A 19411-nucleotide genomic window follows, 5' to 3' on the forward strand; every position below is an offset into this window, starting at 1 on the left:
CCAATTTTCATATGGTGTTGTGTATCACAACTTTTGTTATTTGTATCTTTTTAGTAGTGTTCCAAAATTAGCGGTTACAAATTGATAAACAATTAAATGATTCAAAAGGATTTTTAAAACTCCTATGTGTTATAGACTGCCTCATAGGTATTAAGTTAAGGTGTTTGATGATACCCAGTTATAGGAAAAGCTGCAGAAGGAGAAAAGATCATATATGAGTAATCCATACCTGGTATATCCATAGCAAAAAATGATCAGTGTGGTCATTGATTGCCCTGACTGCTGGTAAGTGATATATATTGGACAAATAAATTGGCTCGTGCTTATCATCTGCCCCTGAGAGCATCCCCACCAGTCCTGAACCGCAACCAGTCATACAGGGCAGTATTTCCGACGTGTGACACGTTGTATTTTCCCTTCAGGAAGGGCAACGGCCACCGGACACCCTGGACCAGACCGTAACCCTTCCTCCGCGTTCTTACGCACGCCATGTTAAACATAGCAGCACGTACGTTGACCTGATGGTGGCCTATCATCATTATACATATGATTCATTCCGAACGAGATGGAGCGAGGGAATAGATGCGTGCAAACTTAATGATGTTCTTGACCTTTTCTAGGCGAGAGGTGGAAATAAGATGTGAGCAAGCGGATGCAGTGAATAATGTTTGTGTGGCTTTATAACCTTTGGACAACAAACTCAAACTTACCCTCTCAATGCCTCTACTGTTTTTCCTCCCAGTCAATGCTCACATTTGGCTTCAAGATGAATAATTGACATATCATTGTGGAAGGTATTTATCGTATTACCACTGCCACAACAATGATAAAGTTATTTTAATAGAAAACAATGTATCGAATGGGGCAAAATTAGTTACACGGTTGCTCAAATCGTGTAACACAAGCTTTTGAGACGCCCCCGAAGAACCTGAGGGTCAAGACCGAGAGACCTGGTGCTGATGTCGAAAAAACTCGGACAGCTGCCCTACGGTGGGAGTTTATTTCACTGGTGGATCGTGAAATCTGAATTCTGACCTGGACATGTCAAATACACGTTACGTGAATTGACAGTCCAGGGTCGCTGGTGGCGATGCTCTGAGTACCTAACATAGCTACATGATTAAGATATCATCATTTTATATGTCATGTTCCATCAAACTATGTAGGACATCAAATAGCTCCTATAAAGGTCTGATTTGTAAAACCTCAATATCTTCATGCTCTTTTGGCTCCAAGAAGGTGTACAGTTTTTTTACCCCCTGGGAAAATGTTTTGGCTCCATTTTCCCATTTTTAAACCAAAGATTTCTTAAATTCTCATTATTTTGGCCAATTTGAATCCCAGTAGACCAAAAAACATCAAAAGCCATATATTTTGGCACATCTAACCTAACAAATCACAATCACTATTCCTGATAGGACAAACATACCTTCTTCAGGCCCAATGAGAACTTGCTGAAGTTTGTCCCAAAATGGGTTTGTTTTGCCTCAGATTCTTCAACAAAGATTTTTGTGAAAAATCACATTTTGCCTCTAGTGAGACAATGTGGCTTAATTAAAATGTTTAGTTCTCCTTTTGAGTTATTGCTCTTCATGATTTGTTCTGGGTCATTTCAAGTTCAACTGATGATTTCGAGTTCACTGCTTCTGTCGATGAGGCAATTGATCTAGAATGTCACAAGGTGGCCAGATGAATGAAACTGCATGTGAACATGTCACATGATGTGACATGTTCAAGTGTGATTTTGTTAATTTGTTTTGAAAAGAGTTCCTTGAATTGACGATCGAACCTCAATCCAAGAAATCGATTCGAACCCAACATGAGCCCTCATCCTTCAATAAAACTTTCATCAAATCTAATCCGTTCAACTTTACTTAAACCAAAACCAACTACAAACCAAACCAAACCTTTAAATCGTCAAAGTTCATCCTTCATACCTGGTAGAAGTTCATCATCAAGTCTTGAAGAGAAACATACAATCGTACCTAAACCCACTAGTCCTAATTGGTTCACTACTCATCCAGCTTTATCAGATTCATTATCAGAATTAGATTCACTTATCAAACGTAGTCGTGAAACATTATATGAATCAAGTGTATTAAAACGGTTTTCGGCTCCAGCTACATTTGCAGGAACAGGTGTTAGATTGAAATGGTTAAAATGGAGAATGGAAGAAGAAATAAAAAAATCTGTCACATCAAATGAAGAAGAAAATAAGATATACAAAACCTTATGGTCAAGTTCACCAAGCTGGCATGATTTTGATGTGATCAGTACGATCTTACAAGGAAATGAAGGTAGATCATTAAGAATGATTGAATATACCGTCACCTTAAATAAGTTAAATGAAATCAAATCATTAAAGAAATATTTATTATTTTTAGAATTTTCAAATTTATCTAACCGAACCCATGCATCTAAGATCCAATCATTAAATCAAGAAATCAATCAAGTTTTATTAAAGTTTATTAAACCTGATCGGATACGAAAGTCTATAAAGAATGAAGAATTCGGTCGAGATCGGTTAGGAAGATTTTATGGGATCGGAAAGAAAAAAGAAAGTACAGCTAGAGCTTGGATGATCGAAGTTCAAGTTCCAGATTCGATTCACTCGAAAAAAACATCAGAACCCACCCAAACTTCTGATCTCGAACCTGGAAATCGGATCTCTACCATCACTTCACCTTCTTTGATCCCTGAACCTGAACCAACTCAAGATCTTCAACAGGTACCTTTGGGTCAAGTCTTTTGTAATGGAAGATCGATTACCGAATACTTTCATACACCTAGACAACGTGCCACAGCTTTACGAGCATTAGAAATCACAGAGTGAGTCACTTCTTTTAACATTCATGATATTTGAAACCTTTGATATTTAAATCGATGATCTGAGTACTTCAAACGATCTTCTTGACTAGTTCTCTTGGACATTACAACATTCATCTTCTCGCACACGGAGGTGGTAAGATGGGACAAGCAGCAGCCGTTTCACACGCCTTGGCTAACGCATTGATGAATGCATTACAAGACTCGGCTAAAACCGATTCGACTGCACAAGAAAGACATGCTAGAAAAGTGTTGAGTAAGAGTCAGTTGACTCTTAGAGATCCTAGAGTAGTCGAACGAAAGAAGACTGGTAAACCTGGTGCTAAATCCTCTGTAAGTTGACTTCATTTTCTTATCGTCATCAAAACTCAGAAAACTCATGAGATCTTCTTTGGTGGTTTGTAGTACCGATGGGTTAAGCGTTAAGGTGGGTTAGGGTTGTGTATAGTAAACTAGGAAGTACTAAGGGTTGAAGGAAGTTGGTAAAAGATTGAAATGTATGACTTGCAAGTCAAGAGTTTGATTTCAAGTTACATATATGCAACTCAATATCGAATACATAGATCGAGTCAGGTTTTGAAAACCAAAGTTGTTCTAGACCACGATGCTTTTTTTGTTTGAACCCTAATCTTGAGGTTGGATAGGAAGAAAGAAAAGACAGACACAGATATGATTTTTTTCTGTTTTGGAGTGTGAATTGCCTTGACGAGATATAACCCTAGACATTGATATGGTTATGATTGTTTTTTTTTCAAAAATAAAAACCCCTACTTGGTACATTGACCCCTTTTACCTGACCCTTTGTGTGATGGGGAACCTTGTATCCTAGATACTGGTCTGGTCTTGAACACTTGAACCTGTTCTGGTCTGGTCTTTAATAATAATGTCTTTCTAGAAAAAGGGAAATGATAATAAATATTTCGATAAAGAAAAAGCTCTACAACAGAAAAGATAAGAGAGTATATAAAGGAAAAATCGACAACAATCAGGAACAAACTAAAGCTCATATAAGCTTCAGGAACAAACAGAATTTAAGATAACATAATCAGATACGAGAGAAATAAGGAACAGAAGAAAGAAAAAGGTAACCAGAACAACGTCTAGCCATACAGAAGAATCTTGAAACAAACTAATAATAATTCTAACCCTAACCGCACTCGTCTATGACAAAATATGATCTGCCTTGTACCAAAATGCTAAAATATCTTAGAACGCGCTACCCAAACATCCTCAGCAGGTCCCAATCCAACCCACGGCGATAACTCATGAAACCTCTTCAACCATATATCCAAGGCCGTCGAAAGTTGAGTCAAAGGAGTCCAAGTATCATCCAACCCCGAAGAATCACCACCCCTAATCAAATATTCGTGAATTCCCTCCTTAGTCAGCCGATAATCAATAATAAAAGCCGCCACCCCTTCATCCTGATTATCTAGTAACAAACTACCAAAAACATCCGGAACCTGGAACTGGTCACCAAAAAACGGAGACAAAAGAGAGACATTGAAAACAGGGTGCAAACGTTTCAAGGAAGCAGGTAGGAGCAACTCAGCTGCATTTTTACCGACCATACGCTTAACTTGAAAGGGCCCAATACGCCGAACATCCAACTTGTTTGATGGTCTCAAGGTGCGTAAATGCTTCCTCGATAGCCAAACCAGATCCCCCGGAGAATAAGTTGCCACCAAACGACGTGAACCGTTGTAGAACTTTGCCTGCGCCGCCTTTGCCCGTTCCAAATTCGCCTTGAGAGAAAAGTGTATAGCCTGCATGCGTTCCACAAAACAATCAGCGCGAGGAACACCGGAAGTAGCAACCAAAGAATTGAAACGCGGATGACAACCCGTGTATGCAAAAAATGGTGAAAAACCAGTCGACGCAGAAGGCGAGTTGTTATAAGCAAACTCCGCAATAGGCAACCATTTCACCCAGTCAGATTGATCTTCGGCGACAAAATGTCGTAAGAAATCTTCTACCAAAGCGTTGACCCGTTCCACCTGCCCATCCGTCTGAGGATGAAAGGCAGTCGAAGGCGCTGGCGAAACATTCAACAACTGTAAAACGGACGTCCAGAACCGAGAGACAAAAGTAGTACCCCGATCAGACACTATCACATCTGGCAAACCATGGTGGCGAAAAACCTGTGCAACAAAAGCAGAAGCAAGTTCCTCAGCATTCCAAGATTCTTTCGCTGCAATAAAATGCGCCCCTTTCCCCATGTGGTCAACCACTACCATGATCGAGTCATAACCGTTCGATAAAGGTAACTTTACAATAAAATCTACCCCTATTGTCGACCAAGGTCGTTCCGGTACAGGTAAAGGCACCAATTCGCCTTGAGGTGGCCGACGATCGACTTTAACTTTTTGACAACTGACACAATGCCGCAAAAAGATCAGTAAATCATCGCGAACATGCGGCCAACTAAAAGTTCTAGTCAAGAGATCCAAGGTCTTCATACTCCCCCAGTGACCAGCCGATGGCGACTCATGCATTTGCTGCATAACCATACGTCTAGCCTCCAATGGTACATAAATCCGATCACGCCACCACCACAGACCATTCTGGTAAGTGAGTGGACGTGGTCGAAGTCCTTGAATCAGCGAATCCGTAGCATACAACCCTTGGAACCAAAGTTGCATATCCACTGATGCCGGTAAGAAATGCGAAGGATCCAACCGTCCGAAAATCTGATCCTTCCGTAAAGAAACAGCCTGGATCCTAACAGTCTCCAATTCCCGTACCCCTAAAAGAACCACTTTAGTTGAAGAAGTTTTTCCGTCTGTCAGATCAGAACGGCGAGACGCGGGATCAGCGGGATTCAAACGACCAGGTGTATGCAAAATTTCAAAATCGAACTGCCCAAGAAAAGTAGCCCATCTTGCCTGCCGCGGAGTAAGATCTTGCGCCGTCATGAAATACCGGAGATTTGCATGATCCGATAGAACCGCAACTGGCTCAGTAGAACCCAACAGCCAAGCTCGCCATTCTTGAAAACAGGCAATAATTGCCCCTAGCTCCTGGTCATGTACCTGCCAGTTGCGTTCGGATGGAGTCAATTTCTTAGAATAATAAGCCACCGGTTTCAATTGACCCGATTCCGAGTACTGTGACAAAATTCCAGAAGAAGCAAACCCAGAAGAATCAACTTGCAAAACACGTTTCTTACTGAAGTCAAAATGTAACAAAAAGGGTGACTCAGCAAAAAGACGTCTCAGCAAATCAAAAGTGTCTTTGACCGAGATGTTCCGTAGACCGTTCTTAACATCAGCCGTTGCTACCGTAAGATCAGTAAGTGGCGCTACTATCTGCGAAAAAGCCGGTATAAAACGCCGATAAAAATTTGAAAAGCCCAAAAATCGCCGCAAATCAGCAAGATCTCGAGGGTAAGGCCATTCAGCCAAAGTGTTCAACTTCTTTGGATCCATCCTCAAACCCTGAGTCGAGATGACAAAACCTAAAAACACCACTTCCGTCACAAAAAATTCGCACTTAGCAGGGGAAGCAGTTAAATGGTGCTCTGATAACTTAGCTAATATTTGTTCAATATGCAATGCATGCTCCTCTTCTGTCTTCGAAAAAATCAAGATATCATCTATAAAAACAAAACATGAGACATCCAGATATTCTCGTAAAACCCACTGGATAAAACGCTGAAATGTTGCAGGTGCATTAGCTAATCCGAAAGGCATCACAGTAAATTCAAAAAGACCCCAAGGAGTACGAAAGGCGGTTTTCCACTCGTCACCTTTTTTAATCCGGATCAGATTAAAAGCCGATTTCAAATCAATCTTTGAAAATACCTTACAACCCTTCAACTGATTCAAAAGCCAAGACATTACTGGAATGGGATAGCTGTCACGCTTAGTGATCTTGTTTAGACCTCGGTAATCAACACACGGTCTGTTTTTCTTACCAGGTACCTTCACAAAGAATATAGGCGCAGCAGCCGATGAAGAAGAAGGTCGAATAAAACCCTTACTCAACATCTCATCCAGGTAAGCTCTCAACTCAAGCTGCTCAGATTGAGCCAAATTGTAGAGTCCGCCAAATGGAGGATCACAATCGGGTTTTAAATCAATTGCGCAATCAAACGATCTGTGGGGAGGAAGTACAAATTCCTGCGGAAAAAAGACATGTGAGTATTTCAAACAAGTTTTTGGAAGTTTAACAGGAAGGGACTTGTCAAGAGAAATGGGAGGAAGAATCGAAGTGTTGGTGTCGACGAAGTTATTAGACGTAGGATTTGAGATAGTTGCGATATTCATAGGAAAGATGTCTGTAGCTGTGGTGGAAGAATCAAGGAGAGAAATAGTTGCGATAGATTCTGACTTACAAGAATCTACAGATAACAAAGAATCGGTCATCATTGCAACTACCACACCCTCTATAGCAAGATAAACACCATCTTTATGACACACCGCCGAAGCTCCCACACTCTTCATCCAAGGCAAGCCTAAAATAACATCTTGACCCTGAATCATCGTAACTCCTAATCTCGCCAACAAAGAAACTGGCGATAATGAACTTGAAGTTGCCGTAAGAGTACCAATCCATTCTTTATCAATTACACCACTTGACCCGGCTGATCCATCAAATCCAAAACAACGCATAGGTGATCTTGAAGAAGTCGAAATTTTGTGTTTGTTCACCAAATCTTGACTTATCAAATCAGCCATCGCACCTGTGTCAATCAAAGCCATTACAACAACTGGGGATCCTTCATTCGACAGGGTAAAGGGTACAATGAATTTTCCATTAGCAGCCTGGCAAGTATCAATTCTGATCGAACTGATATCAAAATTCACCTCTGATTGTTGAACTTCTTCGGGATAGATCATTTCATTCATAGCCGAAAAATAATCAGCCATAAAATCATTGACTTGCAGAAAATCTTCCTCGGATGAGTGAACAAAGGCGACTGAATTGACATTGAACTCCTCATTTTGATTGATAACGGATTCTTCAACTTGATTGATTCTGACTTGCGATACTGGTTTGATGTTGAGGAACTGTAATTTCTCTTGAAGCGTCTTGTTTTGATTTGGGCAAATTCCTTTTGCGTGAGTTCCTTGGAGATCATAAGTTTTCAAACATTTAGCACAAATCTTACGTTCTCGACAAGCATCCATAATTTGATAAAAGACTGATGGTTTCTTCTTAGATGAATTTAAATTAATTGAATCAATTTCCATGGGAACAGCTTGATCCGGACGATGCACTTGAACTTGAGTAGGACGAAACTGGTGAATATGTTGCGCATCCGGATTATGAACCTTCTTGATATAAGACGAATGACTAGGTGGTAGTTCTGACAACTCCTGAACGATCTCAGAAGCTTGAACCGCCAATAACATCTTCTCTTGCAAACTCTTACTACCAATCCAGCCTTGTAAACGAACAGCTTCAGCGTAAATGTCGGGATCGAGACCTTTAACATACTTCAAGATTGCATCTTCCGGCGAAATACTGACATGAATAACTAACGATCTGAATCTTGAATTATAATCTACAATAGTGTTTGCACCTTGCCTACAATTGTCGAGATTCTTCCGATTCGTTCTGTCTTCATTCTTGTCAGCAAACGTCTTCCTTAATTCTTGTAAAAACAAAGGAAAAGATTGCAAAGGTAACAACTTATACTCTAAAGCCTTCAGATCATCAAATCCATCAAAACTACCAGAACCTGCCGCATTCTGCTCTAATAAAGAATTAAACCAGAAACTTGCTGTCGAACGTGGTTCAAAAAGAGTCGAAATCCAATTAATCTTATACTTGTCATCTTTAGTTGCAAAAAATGACTCATTATCTCGAATTTCTTGATAAAAATCTTGAAAAAAAGATTTCAAATGCAAAGCCGTTCCACTAAAACGTATGTTGTTTCTGAAACGCGGAGCTTGCACAGTCGAATTCACGTTTGAGAAAGCACTAGGAGGTTGAAAAGGAGGTCTTTGAGAAGGATGTGGAGGGTGATTAGCATACTGAGGACCTGGAGTATGTTGTCTAGGTTCATATTGAGGCTGTGTTTGAAAAACCGGAGGAGGTTGTTGATGAACAAAGTGAGAATTATTTGGAGGAAACTGATTAAATTGATGAAAAGAATTTTCCTGCGCAAAGGGAGCTTGTTGAGGAAATTGTTGATTAAAAGTTTGAAATTGAGGATGATTGAAATTAAACGGAGGAACATTAAATTGAGGACGAGGAAAAGAAGAATTATCATGTGTAACATGAATGTTAGGCGGAGGTCGAGCTGATTGATGTGGTGGTAAATCCCGTTGCAGATTTATACCGTTAATGCCATAAGCTAAATCTTCTACCGAAGGTTGTTGTGGCACATTTTGATTAATTCGCTCGTTTTGATCTCTCAACGCCTGCATTTGTGCATTCGATAATTGAAGTTGAAGTTGATGAACTTGGTCTTGTAACGCTTGAACTTCGGGGCTTGGATCCGGAGGACTTGGATCAGGTCGAACGCTTTGCATGTCAAATAACGAAGATATATCCGAAGCACCAGTTCTTGGATTCCAAGGGTCCATCTTCAAACGTGTTCAAAAAAATTCAGAATGTATCGAAGTATCTGGAGAGAATTCTTCCTCACGATTTCGAAAAAAATGAAAAGCTTCAATATACTCAATCAAAAAGTAATGATTCCGACTTTCTTCAATAATTACTTGATTTCTACTATTAAAAGGATCTTCTTCAGGAAATTCAAAATACGGTAATTCCTTGAGAGTTTCTAATAGTTCTTCAGGTGATATCGAAATAGGATGGAAATATAAAAATTGATAAGCTTGAGTAAAATCTATTCTAATCATAAACTTTAAAGAAATTATAAGGAAAAAAAATTTATTTTGAAGATCGAAATATAAATTGTGATGGGGAACCTTGTATCCTAGATACTGGTCTGGTCTTGAACACTTGAACCTGTTCTGGTCTGGTCTTTAATAATAATGTCTTTCTAGAAAAAGGGAAATGATAATAAATATTTCGATAAAGAAAAAGCTCTACAACAGAAAAGATAAGAGAGTATATAAAGGAAAAATCGACAACAATCAGGAACAAACTAAAGCTCATATAAGCTTCAGGAACAAACAGAATTTAAGATAACATAATCAGATACGAGAGAAATAAGGAACAGAAGAAAGAAAAAGGTAACCAGAACAACGTCTAGCCATACAGAAGAATCTTGAAACAAACTAATAATAATTCTAACCCTAACCGCACTCGTCTATGACACTTTGACTCGGCTTGTTGGCTATTTGAAATTGTTGACTCCTAATAAAGGGTTGAAATTGTGATGGAAGCGAAGTGAATTTGAATTTAAAGTGACACCAAAAAGGAAAGGGTCTGATTGGTTGGTTGGTGTGTATGTAAGTTGTATGGTTACAAGTGGTGACTGAGTGAATCTTCACAGCAAACCAAGTTCCAACTTCCAACCCAAAAAGCAAATTGTTATTTTCAAATTGCAATTCCACTCTCGATTGAATCTCAACTACATACATATATAGCATCAACTTATCGGAAAACACTCAAATCAACCAAACATATCGTAACAAAACATCAAATCGAATCGAATAGCAAACATTCTTTCCCAAATGAACGGACCTTGGTTATCACTCTTACCGGTCACTGATCCAAAACCATTCAAACCATCGACCATCAACCCTTCAAGTTCATGTGATCATTCAAATCAAATCAAATTCAAATCAAACAAACGACCAGCACTACATACTCATAACCATCATCCTACTTCAAATTCGATCCTAAAACCTATGATTTTAGAAACCAGACCTAAATTGAAGAAAACGGTTCATACTCATATCTTATCAAATCATACGAATTCGAATCTAATCAATCATAGTTTTGATTCTTCTTTCAAATTGAAATCTTCTAATTTACTTTTGAATTCGAGATCGGTTCAAGATGATCATGAACCATTTGAGATTAGGAATTTAAAAGTGGCCGATTTAGAAAAAGTCAAAGAATTACATGTAAGTCGTCATTTGATTGTTTTCTTTAAAATCTCAAATTGAACCAAAAAAAATTAACGATTAAACTGAAATCTTGATTTTCTTGTTGTCCAATAGCATTCAACTTTACCCATCACTTATCCTACTTCATTTTTTTGTAATTTATTAATGAAACAAGAAAATGATATTGCATTAGTAGCTACTTTACCATCAAGTTTACCAGCAGGTTATTTTGATTTAAAAGTACAAGAATCGAATTCGAATCAGATCATCAAACCTGATTTACTTCATACAAACCATCATCATCATCATCTTTTACATCATGTGACATCACCTTTGTCAGGTAAAAAACCGATTTCATTAGATATCATTGGATCTATTACATCGACTTTTAAACCAGAGACGAAGGAGATTCGGATTTTAACTTTATGTGTTGATCATCAGTATCGTAGACATGGATTAGGTCAAATGTTAATCAAAGAATTGATCATCAAAACACGTCAATCGACTTGTCAATCAAACCGAGTCTCTTTACATGTCCAAGCCACTAATTCGATCGCCCTGAAGTTTTACTTGAGATTAGGCTTCAAGAAGATGATCTTTAAAGAATCATATTATTCTAATCAAGCTTTAAAACCTTTGAATCATTCTAGATCTACTACTTCTTCTTCTACTTGTACTTCTTCTACTTCCACTTCTTCACCCGCTTCAGTTTCGGCTTCTACTTCCACTTGCACTTCTGATGATGGGTTAGATGATGATTCAAATTCGAAGATCATGGTTAAAGATATAGACGCTTGGTTCTTGGTTTTAGATTTATCGACTTCTTAAACTTGAATCCATAACAGATCTTGTAAACGAACCAATTCAATTAATCCATTGGTTTTCTTGAAGTTTATCCAACATACACATACATAAATACATACATATCCTTAGGTTCTTTGTTTTACATTCATTTCAATTGACTCTTTTGAAATTCATTTTTTTCATCATCTCTTAAAGTTTTAATTCAGTGTTTTTCCTTCTTTGTTCTTAGATTTTCCTTTTCCTTTTAATTCCTCTATATGACTTTTTGTATGAACTCTCATCTTTTTAATACTTTTTTGTTTGATTCTAACACATTTTAGTTACTTTTTTTTGTCATCTTATTATCCCTCATGGTTTTCTTTTGGTTGTGTATATGTAATGGATAGTGTGTTTCTTTTGAAGAAAAATAAAAAACCTAAAAAACTCAAATAATTAAACGAGTCAAATGGATGAATCATAAGAAGACTGATTTACTTCTTGTACAAATATTTATAGTTTGTTCATGAAAAAGGTTTTCAAGAATTGCTTGTTGGGAAAGATGAAGAATTTTAAAGGTCATGATCAGGTTTTACTGTGATCAGAAATCAAACGTTTGAACTGAGTTTGTTCATCATCAAATCATTCTAACCCGATTTACACATATGTGATGAGGTGAGGCGCAAGTTTTCTTCAAGAATACATTGGATTACTATTTGATTGACACGAATTGAAACTGAGATGTTATATTTGATGATGAGTGCTTCACAGATCAGAGCTCAAACTTGAATCTCAGTTCGTTGAATTTGAGCAGACGGATAGGGTGAGCTCAAATGTTATCTTCTTGACTTGAATGCTATCTTGGTTGAATCAAATTAAAAAGCTGAACAGAAACTCAATCAAACCAACATCTCATTCAGTTTACCAATACCAATGAGACCTAATCTCAAACCTTCACATTCTAGTTTACCATTCATAACACAATTCGATTTGATCAGCTTATCAATCTGATCTATAGTACAAAGAACAACATCATTCACTCTGATTTACCATTCAAAAACCAAACCAAATCATTCTACTTGACCCCTTTCATACAAATTCATTAAAGCTTTCTTCATTATGAGTTTTTTGTTTTGTTTTGAAAGATGTTTGGATTGAATTTGATGATTTCATGGTTTATAAAGTTTCATCATCACGATTGACTCAATCACATGTTCAGAATCAATATGATCTAAAACATTTTCAATCTCATTACTAAAGAAACCCAAACCATCAGAAGATCAGCAAACCAAAAAAACCAAGTATCAAGAAACCAGACGATCAATGAGGCAAAAGAAGAATCAAAGCATCACATACCTATGTAAACCTTTAACTTTATGCATTTCAATCGAATTATAATTAGCCAAACCTCTTCCAACTTCCAAAAAATCCACCCCAAGTTGTTCTTCCTTGCCCACGAATTCCTTAAGCCGATCAGATTGCAAAGGATCCTTAACGATCTCTTTCTCGTTCGATTTCAAATGGTTTGTAAACTCTCTAGGAATCAAGATCTTCACAGCTTGACCGACCGAAAAGTTTCCCAAGACTTGATGTAATCCGACCGGTAAGAGTCTTCCACCATTGGATTGACGACTAAGAGCTTTAAAGGCTCCTTCGTCTATGACCACTGATCCTTTAGGTGCTAATCCATAAGCTACCCAAAACTTTCGATCAGTTAAAGGACTTCTGACCGGTAAGAAGACAGTATAGATCGGTTCATCATTCGAGTATGGTTTGGTAAGTTCGTTGGGAGAAGTTAAGATGGCAGGTGATTGAAGTGGGATCCCATCCGAATCAAACCAACTTGATTGATTAGATTGTAAATTCGAAATGATCTGGGGTATCATTTCTGGTTTTAACGAATTACAGATGATCGTAGACACTCCGGCTAGAGTGGCTAATTCGGCTGCAATCAATTTGGTTTCCATTCCACCTGTTCCTAAAGAAGAACCAAGTGTAGTAGTTGAAACTAACCCCCACAAAGAAAAAAAGTCCTCCAATTCGAAATCAGTTGATTGATGAATGATTTGGAATTTGTTGACTCACCTAATTGTCTTACACCTTCAATATCATGTACGACTCTAACGATTTGAGCCTGAGGATTGTTTCTTGGATTTTCAGTAAACAAACAATCTACATCAGTCATTAAAAACAAATAATCGGCTTTACACATTCCAGCTGTCACAGCTGAAAGAGTATCGTTATCACCAAATTTGATTTCAGTGATCGAAAGTGTATCGTTTTCGTTGATGATCGGTATCACTCCATTGTTTAGTAAAGTCGTGATTGTTGAAGTCGCATTCAAATATCTTGATCTCTAAAAACCCATGATCAAGTGTGATAGGTTAGTTTTTTTTGTCTGTGGAGTGTGATGTTGTTGTTGTTTGACGTACATCTGCTAAATCACTTCTGGTTAATAAAATTTGTGCAATCGGTTGATTTAGTTTACTGAATAGACTATCCCAAAGTCCAATCAAATGACCTTGACCAATAGCAGCTAAAGCCTAAAACCAACCACCCAAAAAAAAGAACCAACCCATCTGTAAATTAGAATACCCTCATCACAGGATAAAAAAGAAAAATCAAATATAAAATCTTAACTTGTTTTTCATTTAAAGCTTTAGGTTTTTTTGACCATTTTTCTTTTTCTTTTTGATTTGGATTTGATTCAAGATGATTTAAAGATTTCATTCTTCTCATTCCCATACCAATAGCACCAGAAGAAACCAGTATGATCTTATGACCCAAACATCTTAATGTATTACAAACTTCTACTAAGTTTGATAATAATCCTAATCTTAATTTTAAGTTGGTTTCTGATAAGATTGATGATGTACCTATTTAATTTTTTTTTGTTTTGAAGAATTAATTGGGTTCTATATAAGATTTTTGATTGTTTTTTCTTTGAGTGATCGTATCGGTTTTTTTTTGATGAGATAAGTTCGGTTTGACTTACCTAGTTTGATGACTATTGTTAAATGAGTTGAGCTTGTGGTTGATGGGTTGTTGGGATTTGGAGTGGTTGGATTTGATGAAGGTTTTGATTTCATTTTGGTTTTCTTGTTGAAGTTGATGAATATCTTGAACTTGCTTGACTTTGGACGTTGAAATCAATATGTAATTGGTCACTTCTCTCGACAGGGTGATTTCAAATAACAGAATTGTGATTATAAAAACTTGGTTTTGAAAACATCGTTTCTTGAGTTTATAAACTGCATTTCTGAAGTTCATTCATCAAATCAAATCAAATCATCAAATCACCTTCAGTTTATGCTTCTATCAATAAACCTCAGCACGTGAAATAACACCGCCTCATCTCTTATCTTTTCAAAACATGCTTACAATTGGTTTGGGTAATCAATCACATTCTCTTTGAGGACAAGAAGCAAATGATAGAAAAGTAAACAACAAAATCCTAACTCCTTTTTGTGAATAGGTAAAGTGTATCTTATTGCCAAGAAAATGAAAAGAGTTTATGTTTGCATTCGAGTTAACATCTCAAGTGGATGAAGACGTGAATGTGATCAAACAACCAATCAATTCAAAGTGTTTCAAAGTGATATGGGCGTACATAATTGAGAATCAGATCAACACTTCATGATGAGGTAAATGCGCGATGAACACACAAGAGTCAAGACCCCTGATACATAACCTCCTTTGTTGGTAAAATATCATTGCCTCATCCTGTTCACCATCAGTTTGACTCCGATAAGTTTTTCTACATAATAGAAATATATGTTGTATAGAAGGTCTCAGAGAGATATCCGATTTCAGTCCGATTTCAACATAGCTTAACAACTCACGCGATCGAGAGCTTGGAAAATGGATATTGGTAGTTGAAATGACGTGAAAAAAAGGTAGGGTTATTGCACCTTCGATAATATAGGTGTGGTATGATATATATAATGTTAGATCAGACGTGATCGAATTTGATGAATAAAATCGATAAACTTAAAAACAGTTGAAGTAAGGTAAAGAGAAGTAAAGAGAGCGAGGATGAGTGAGTGAAGAGAATTAAAAGGAATGACGTCATCAAATTGAATTTATAAAGTGATCAAATCTATAATGCTCAACTCCTCTTGACTCGTCTCGTACCACTGCTTACCAAGTACACATCACCAATCCATCAGTCTTTTTTGACCAAACTCACTTCAACCATCTTAAAAACCAATCTTGTTCTTTTACTATTTTTATATAAAACACTGAAAACCTTTCATCCTTCTTCTTACTTTTCATCCCTTTCTCATCTTTTTATCAATTCTAAATTCAACTTCAATCGATCCAAGATGGCTCACTTACTTCATTCTCATACTAACTCTCCTCTCACCCGTACTGGTACTCCCATGCATCTCTTTGAGGAACCGGGTAGTCATGTCTCTCAGTTTAGTTGTTCTCTTTTGGTGAAGAGGTTCATGATTTCATTTGACTGATATCATTGTTCTTCATTCAAAGTGCTGGTCAACCTCATTATCATCTAGTGGGAAAAGATCTTAAAATGTTCTCAGAGGCTGGATTTGATATGGATAAGATTGTGAGCATGGGTTTCATCTTCTTCACGGTTCTGATGACCAAAAAAACTAATGAGGTTTGGTTTGATGTTTCGTTTTAGCATATCAAACGAAACGCACCCATTGCACAATTATATGAAGAAGCTATCAGAAACGAAGGAGCGATTATCTCAGCTTCAGGTGCTTTGATCAATTTCTCGGGAAAGAAAACCGGTAGATCTCCAAAAGATAAACGGATCGTTTATGAAGAAACTTCGAAAGATCACGTTTGGTGGGGTAGTGTTAATATTAAGATGGATGAACATACTTTTGAAATCAATCGAGAACGGGCTATTGATTATCTCAACACTCGTGATAATGTTTATGTTTTTGATGGATTTGCTGGTGTATGTATCTTTCCGTTTGATCCCCCACTTTCCAGTTGGCTAATCTCTTTCGATCACCTAAATCTTTGCCTTGATTCTTGATCCTCAAGTGGGATCCAAAATATCGGATCAAAGTTCGAGTGATCTGTGCTCGTGCCTATCATGCACTTTTCATGACCAACAGTAAGTAGATTTTCTTCACTCGCGTGCAAAAAAGTCACTAAAGCTTAAGTCTCGTTTGGATCTCTTTCTTAGTGCTCATCAGACCTACTGAAAAGGATTTGGAAGATTTTGGAGAGCCTGATTTTACCATTTATAATGCTGGTCAATTTCCAGCCAATCGATTTACTAGTGGTATGACATCTGCCACTTCGGTTGAAATCAACTTCAAACGTCGTGAAATGGTCATTCTTGGTACCGAATATGCCGGTGAGATGAAGAAGGGTATCTTTTCCGTCATGGTAATCTTCTATACCCTTTGCCTTTAAAAACATCTTCACATAAGAGTACTGAGATATGTCGTCTTTGTCAAGCACTATCTCCAACCGGTCAAGTTTGGCCAATTGTCATTGCATTCATCGGCGAATGAAGGGCCTGATGGGGATGTATCACTCTTCTTTGGACTTTCGGGTACTGGAAAGACTACTTTATCGGCTGATCCAGCTCGTATGTTAATCGGTGATGACGAACATGTCTGGTCTGATAACGTAGGCTGATAGAGATCCTTTGAAATGATTGATCCTGACTTGCTAATGAATCCACTTATTCTCGCAGGGCGTGTTCAATATTGAAGGAGGATGTTATGCTAAATGTATTGGCTTGAGTGCCGCCAAAGAACCTGATATTTATCGAGCTATTCGATTCGGGGCAATCCTTGAGAATGTAGTCTACGATGGTGATTCGCGAGAACCGTGTTATGATGATGCTAGCATAACCGAGAACACTCGTTGTGCTTACCCTATAGAGGTAGGAGATCCGGTTTTGAAATGTTCCTGTTCAGATGGGAGAAACCGACAATACGTGTGAATGCTCTTCAGTTCATTCCAAATGCAAAGATTCCTTGCTTATCGACTTCTCAACCGTCGAACGTGGTGTATCTGACCTGTGACGCTTACGGTATCCTACCACCGGTATCAAAACTTACTCGAGAACAAGCTCAATATTGGTTCTTGATGGGCTACACCTCAAAAACCCCTGGTACAGAGGACGGCGTCACTGAGTGAATTGACTGATTACTTGATCATTTTGCTTGTGAAATCTAGCATGATTTTAATTTACGACTTTTGGGTATTCACTTTTTAGGCCTACTCCCACGTTTTCCACTTGTTTCGGACAACCCTTCATCGTCCTACACCCTTCCAAGTATGCGACCATGCTGGCCGAAAGAATGGACAAGGTCCAAGCCAATTGTTGGTTGATCAATACCGGCTGGGTCAGAATTTTTCTTACTATTCATTTCAACCTATTCTCTTGACTTCTCACTAACAGTGAAATGTGTTGCATTGATAGGTGGGCGGCAAATTCGGAACTGGCGCCAGATGTTCATTGAAGTACACTCGCAAATTGATAGATGCGATACACGATGGATCACTAGCTAAAGCTGAATATGAAAACTTTGATGTTTTCAATTTGGCGATTCCTAAAACCTTACCAGACGTACCAGATACGGTTTTGAATCCTATGAAAGCCTGGAAGAACACTAGCGCTTTTGAGAATGATCGCAAGAAGCTTGCTGGATTGTTTAGAGATGCCTTTAAGAAGTATGAGAAGGAGGTTTCAGCAGAGGTGAAGGCTGCTGGTCCTAAGGTTTAAGAAGATCATGTGAAAGGATGATCAATGTGTCAAGGTAAGGAAATTTTGTTTAAAAGCTCTTATGTGTTGTGATTGTATTGTGGTAGCATTAGATTGTATCTCTCAAACTCTTTTTTTGTTTTAAATGTATGGTATCTTTTTATCTCAAGTCACAACTTTGTGATCCAAGCACCTTTGAATTGATAGTTGACAAGTTACAACCAATTCTTCTGTTTTTCACAGCTTGTGATTTCAATCATACACAGAGTGTCTGTATCCTTGTAGCCCATCAAGGTGCACACACAAAGGACTTTTTTGACCCTCAAAAGATCCTTTGAAGAGGTTCCATAATGGGCAAATCTTCCCCTTATCAACTGGATGCTGGTACTAGGTTGACCCCAGCTGCTGAGGTTCCACAAAACTGTAAATCATTTCACAAAGGGTGCTCAACAATAATCTCAGTCTGGATGCTACCAAAAGACCAAGGCCAAATTCACTTAAGTGATTTCTGGTGAGAAGTCACATTCTGCAAAATTTAAAATGTCTATTTGGTGGTGCATGTTTCATTTTTGTGTTAAAAAATTTACAGAATGTGATTTTTGGTCAGAAGTCCCTTAAGAGCGTGTTCACTTAAGCTCTTTTTTGTGTGAAATTGCTTTCTTGAATGTCAAGAAATGTGATTTCTCAGAATGTGTTTGATTTTTTAAATACAAGCATTTTAAAATTCAGAAAATGCTTATAAAAAGTGATTTTCTGGAACATTCCAAGAATTTGCTATTAGCGCATTTTTCCCCTTGAAAATCACATTTATGTGATTTCCTCTTTAACTTACCATTTGTCCAAATTTGGACAAGTCCCTGTCTAACGTACGGATTGTCAACTCTACCCTTCCCTAATCTTCGCTTGGCTTCCCTATTATTCCCTATTCTTCCCAAATCTTCCCTAATCTTTGCTCACTCAACTCACTTGACTCAACCACTCAATAGGGGTTGGGCGATATTTCAACCAACCAGTTTTGCGCCTCTGAGAAGCCTAGCAAAAGCAGTCGAAGATGGTGGAGAGCAAGTTTTATGGGTTTCACACATCTGTTACGGATCTGAGCTCAGAGCCAAGAGTGTTTAGGCAATAC

At 37.9% G+C, this 19411-nt stretch overlaps 4 protein-coding genes across 4 annotated transcripts; 3 read left to right on the forward strand and 1 right to left on the reverse strand.

The window, feature by feature from the left end:
• Positions 1-1819: 1819 nt before the first annotated feature.
• On the forward strand, positions 1820-3252 carry MELLADRAFT_105908 (uncharacterized protein; the record flags this gene model as incomplete). The annotated part of the gene is made up of 3 exons (XM_007409200.1): positions 1820-2561; positions 2894-3159; positions 3232-3252. 3 exons carry the CDS (start codon positions 1820-1822, stop codon positions 3250-3252), a joined length of 1029 nt encoding a protein of 342 aa, XP_007409262.1.
• Positions 3253-10421: 7169 nt separating this feature from the next.
• MELLADRAFT_62662 (uncharacterized protein) lies at positions 10422-11627 on the forward strand (the record flags this gene model as incomplete). Its single annotated transcript, XM_007409201.1, has 2 exons — positions 10422-10817; positions 10914-11627. 2 exons carry the CDS (start codon positions 10422-10424, stop codon positions 11625-11627), a joined length of 1110 nt encoding a protein of 369 aa, XP_007409263.1.
• A 1121-nt stretch (positions 11628-12748) lies between these two features.
• Positions 12749-14668, reverse strand: MELLADRAFT_85778 (uncharacterized protein; the record flags this gene model as incomplete). The annotated part of the gene is made up of 6 exons (XM_007409297.1): positions 12749-12833; positions 12936-13587; positions 13665-13935; positions 14012-14122; positions 14220-14455; positions 14575-14668. 6 exons carry the CDS (start codon positions 14666-14668, stop codon positions 12749-12751), a joined length of 1449 nt encoding a protein of 482 aa, XP_007409359.1.
• A 1041-nt stretch (positions 14669-15709) lies between these two features.
• MELLADRAFT_43190 (uncharacterized protein) lies at positions 15710-18521 on the forward strand (the record flags this gene model as incomplete). The annotated part of the gene is made up of 10 exons (XM_007409202.1): positions 15710-15999; positions 16071-16149; positions 16228-16512; positions 16602-16674; positions 16747-16952; positions 17025-17198; positions 17266-17457; positions 17529-17710; positions 17794-17923; positions 18001-18521. 10 exons carry the CDS (start codon positions 15905-15907, stop codon positions 18301-18303), a joined length of 1719 nt encoding a protein of 572 aa, XP_007409264.1.
• Between the last annotated feature and the right edge of the window lie 890 nt (positions 18522-19411).

This window comes from Melampsora larici-populina (genome assembly GCF_000204055.1).
Source record: "Melampsora larici-populina 98AG31 unplaced genomic scaffold MELLAscaffold_15, whole genome shotgun sequence".
Classification (NCBI taxonomy): domain Eukaryota; kingdom Fungi; phylum Basidiomycota; class Pucciniomycetes; order Pucciniales; family Melampsoraceae; genus Melampsora; species Melampsora laricis-populina.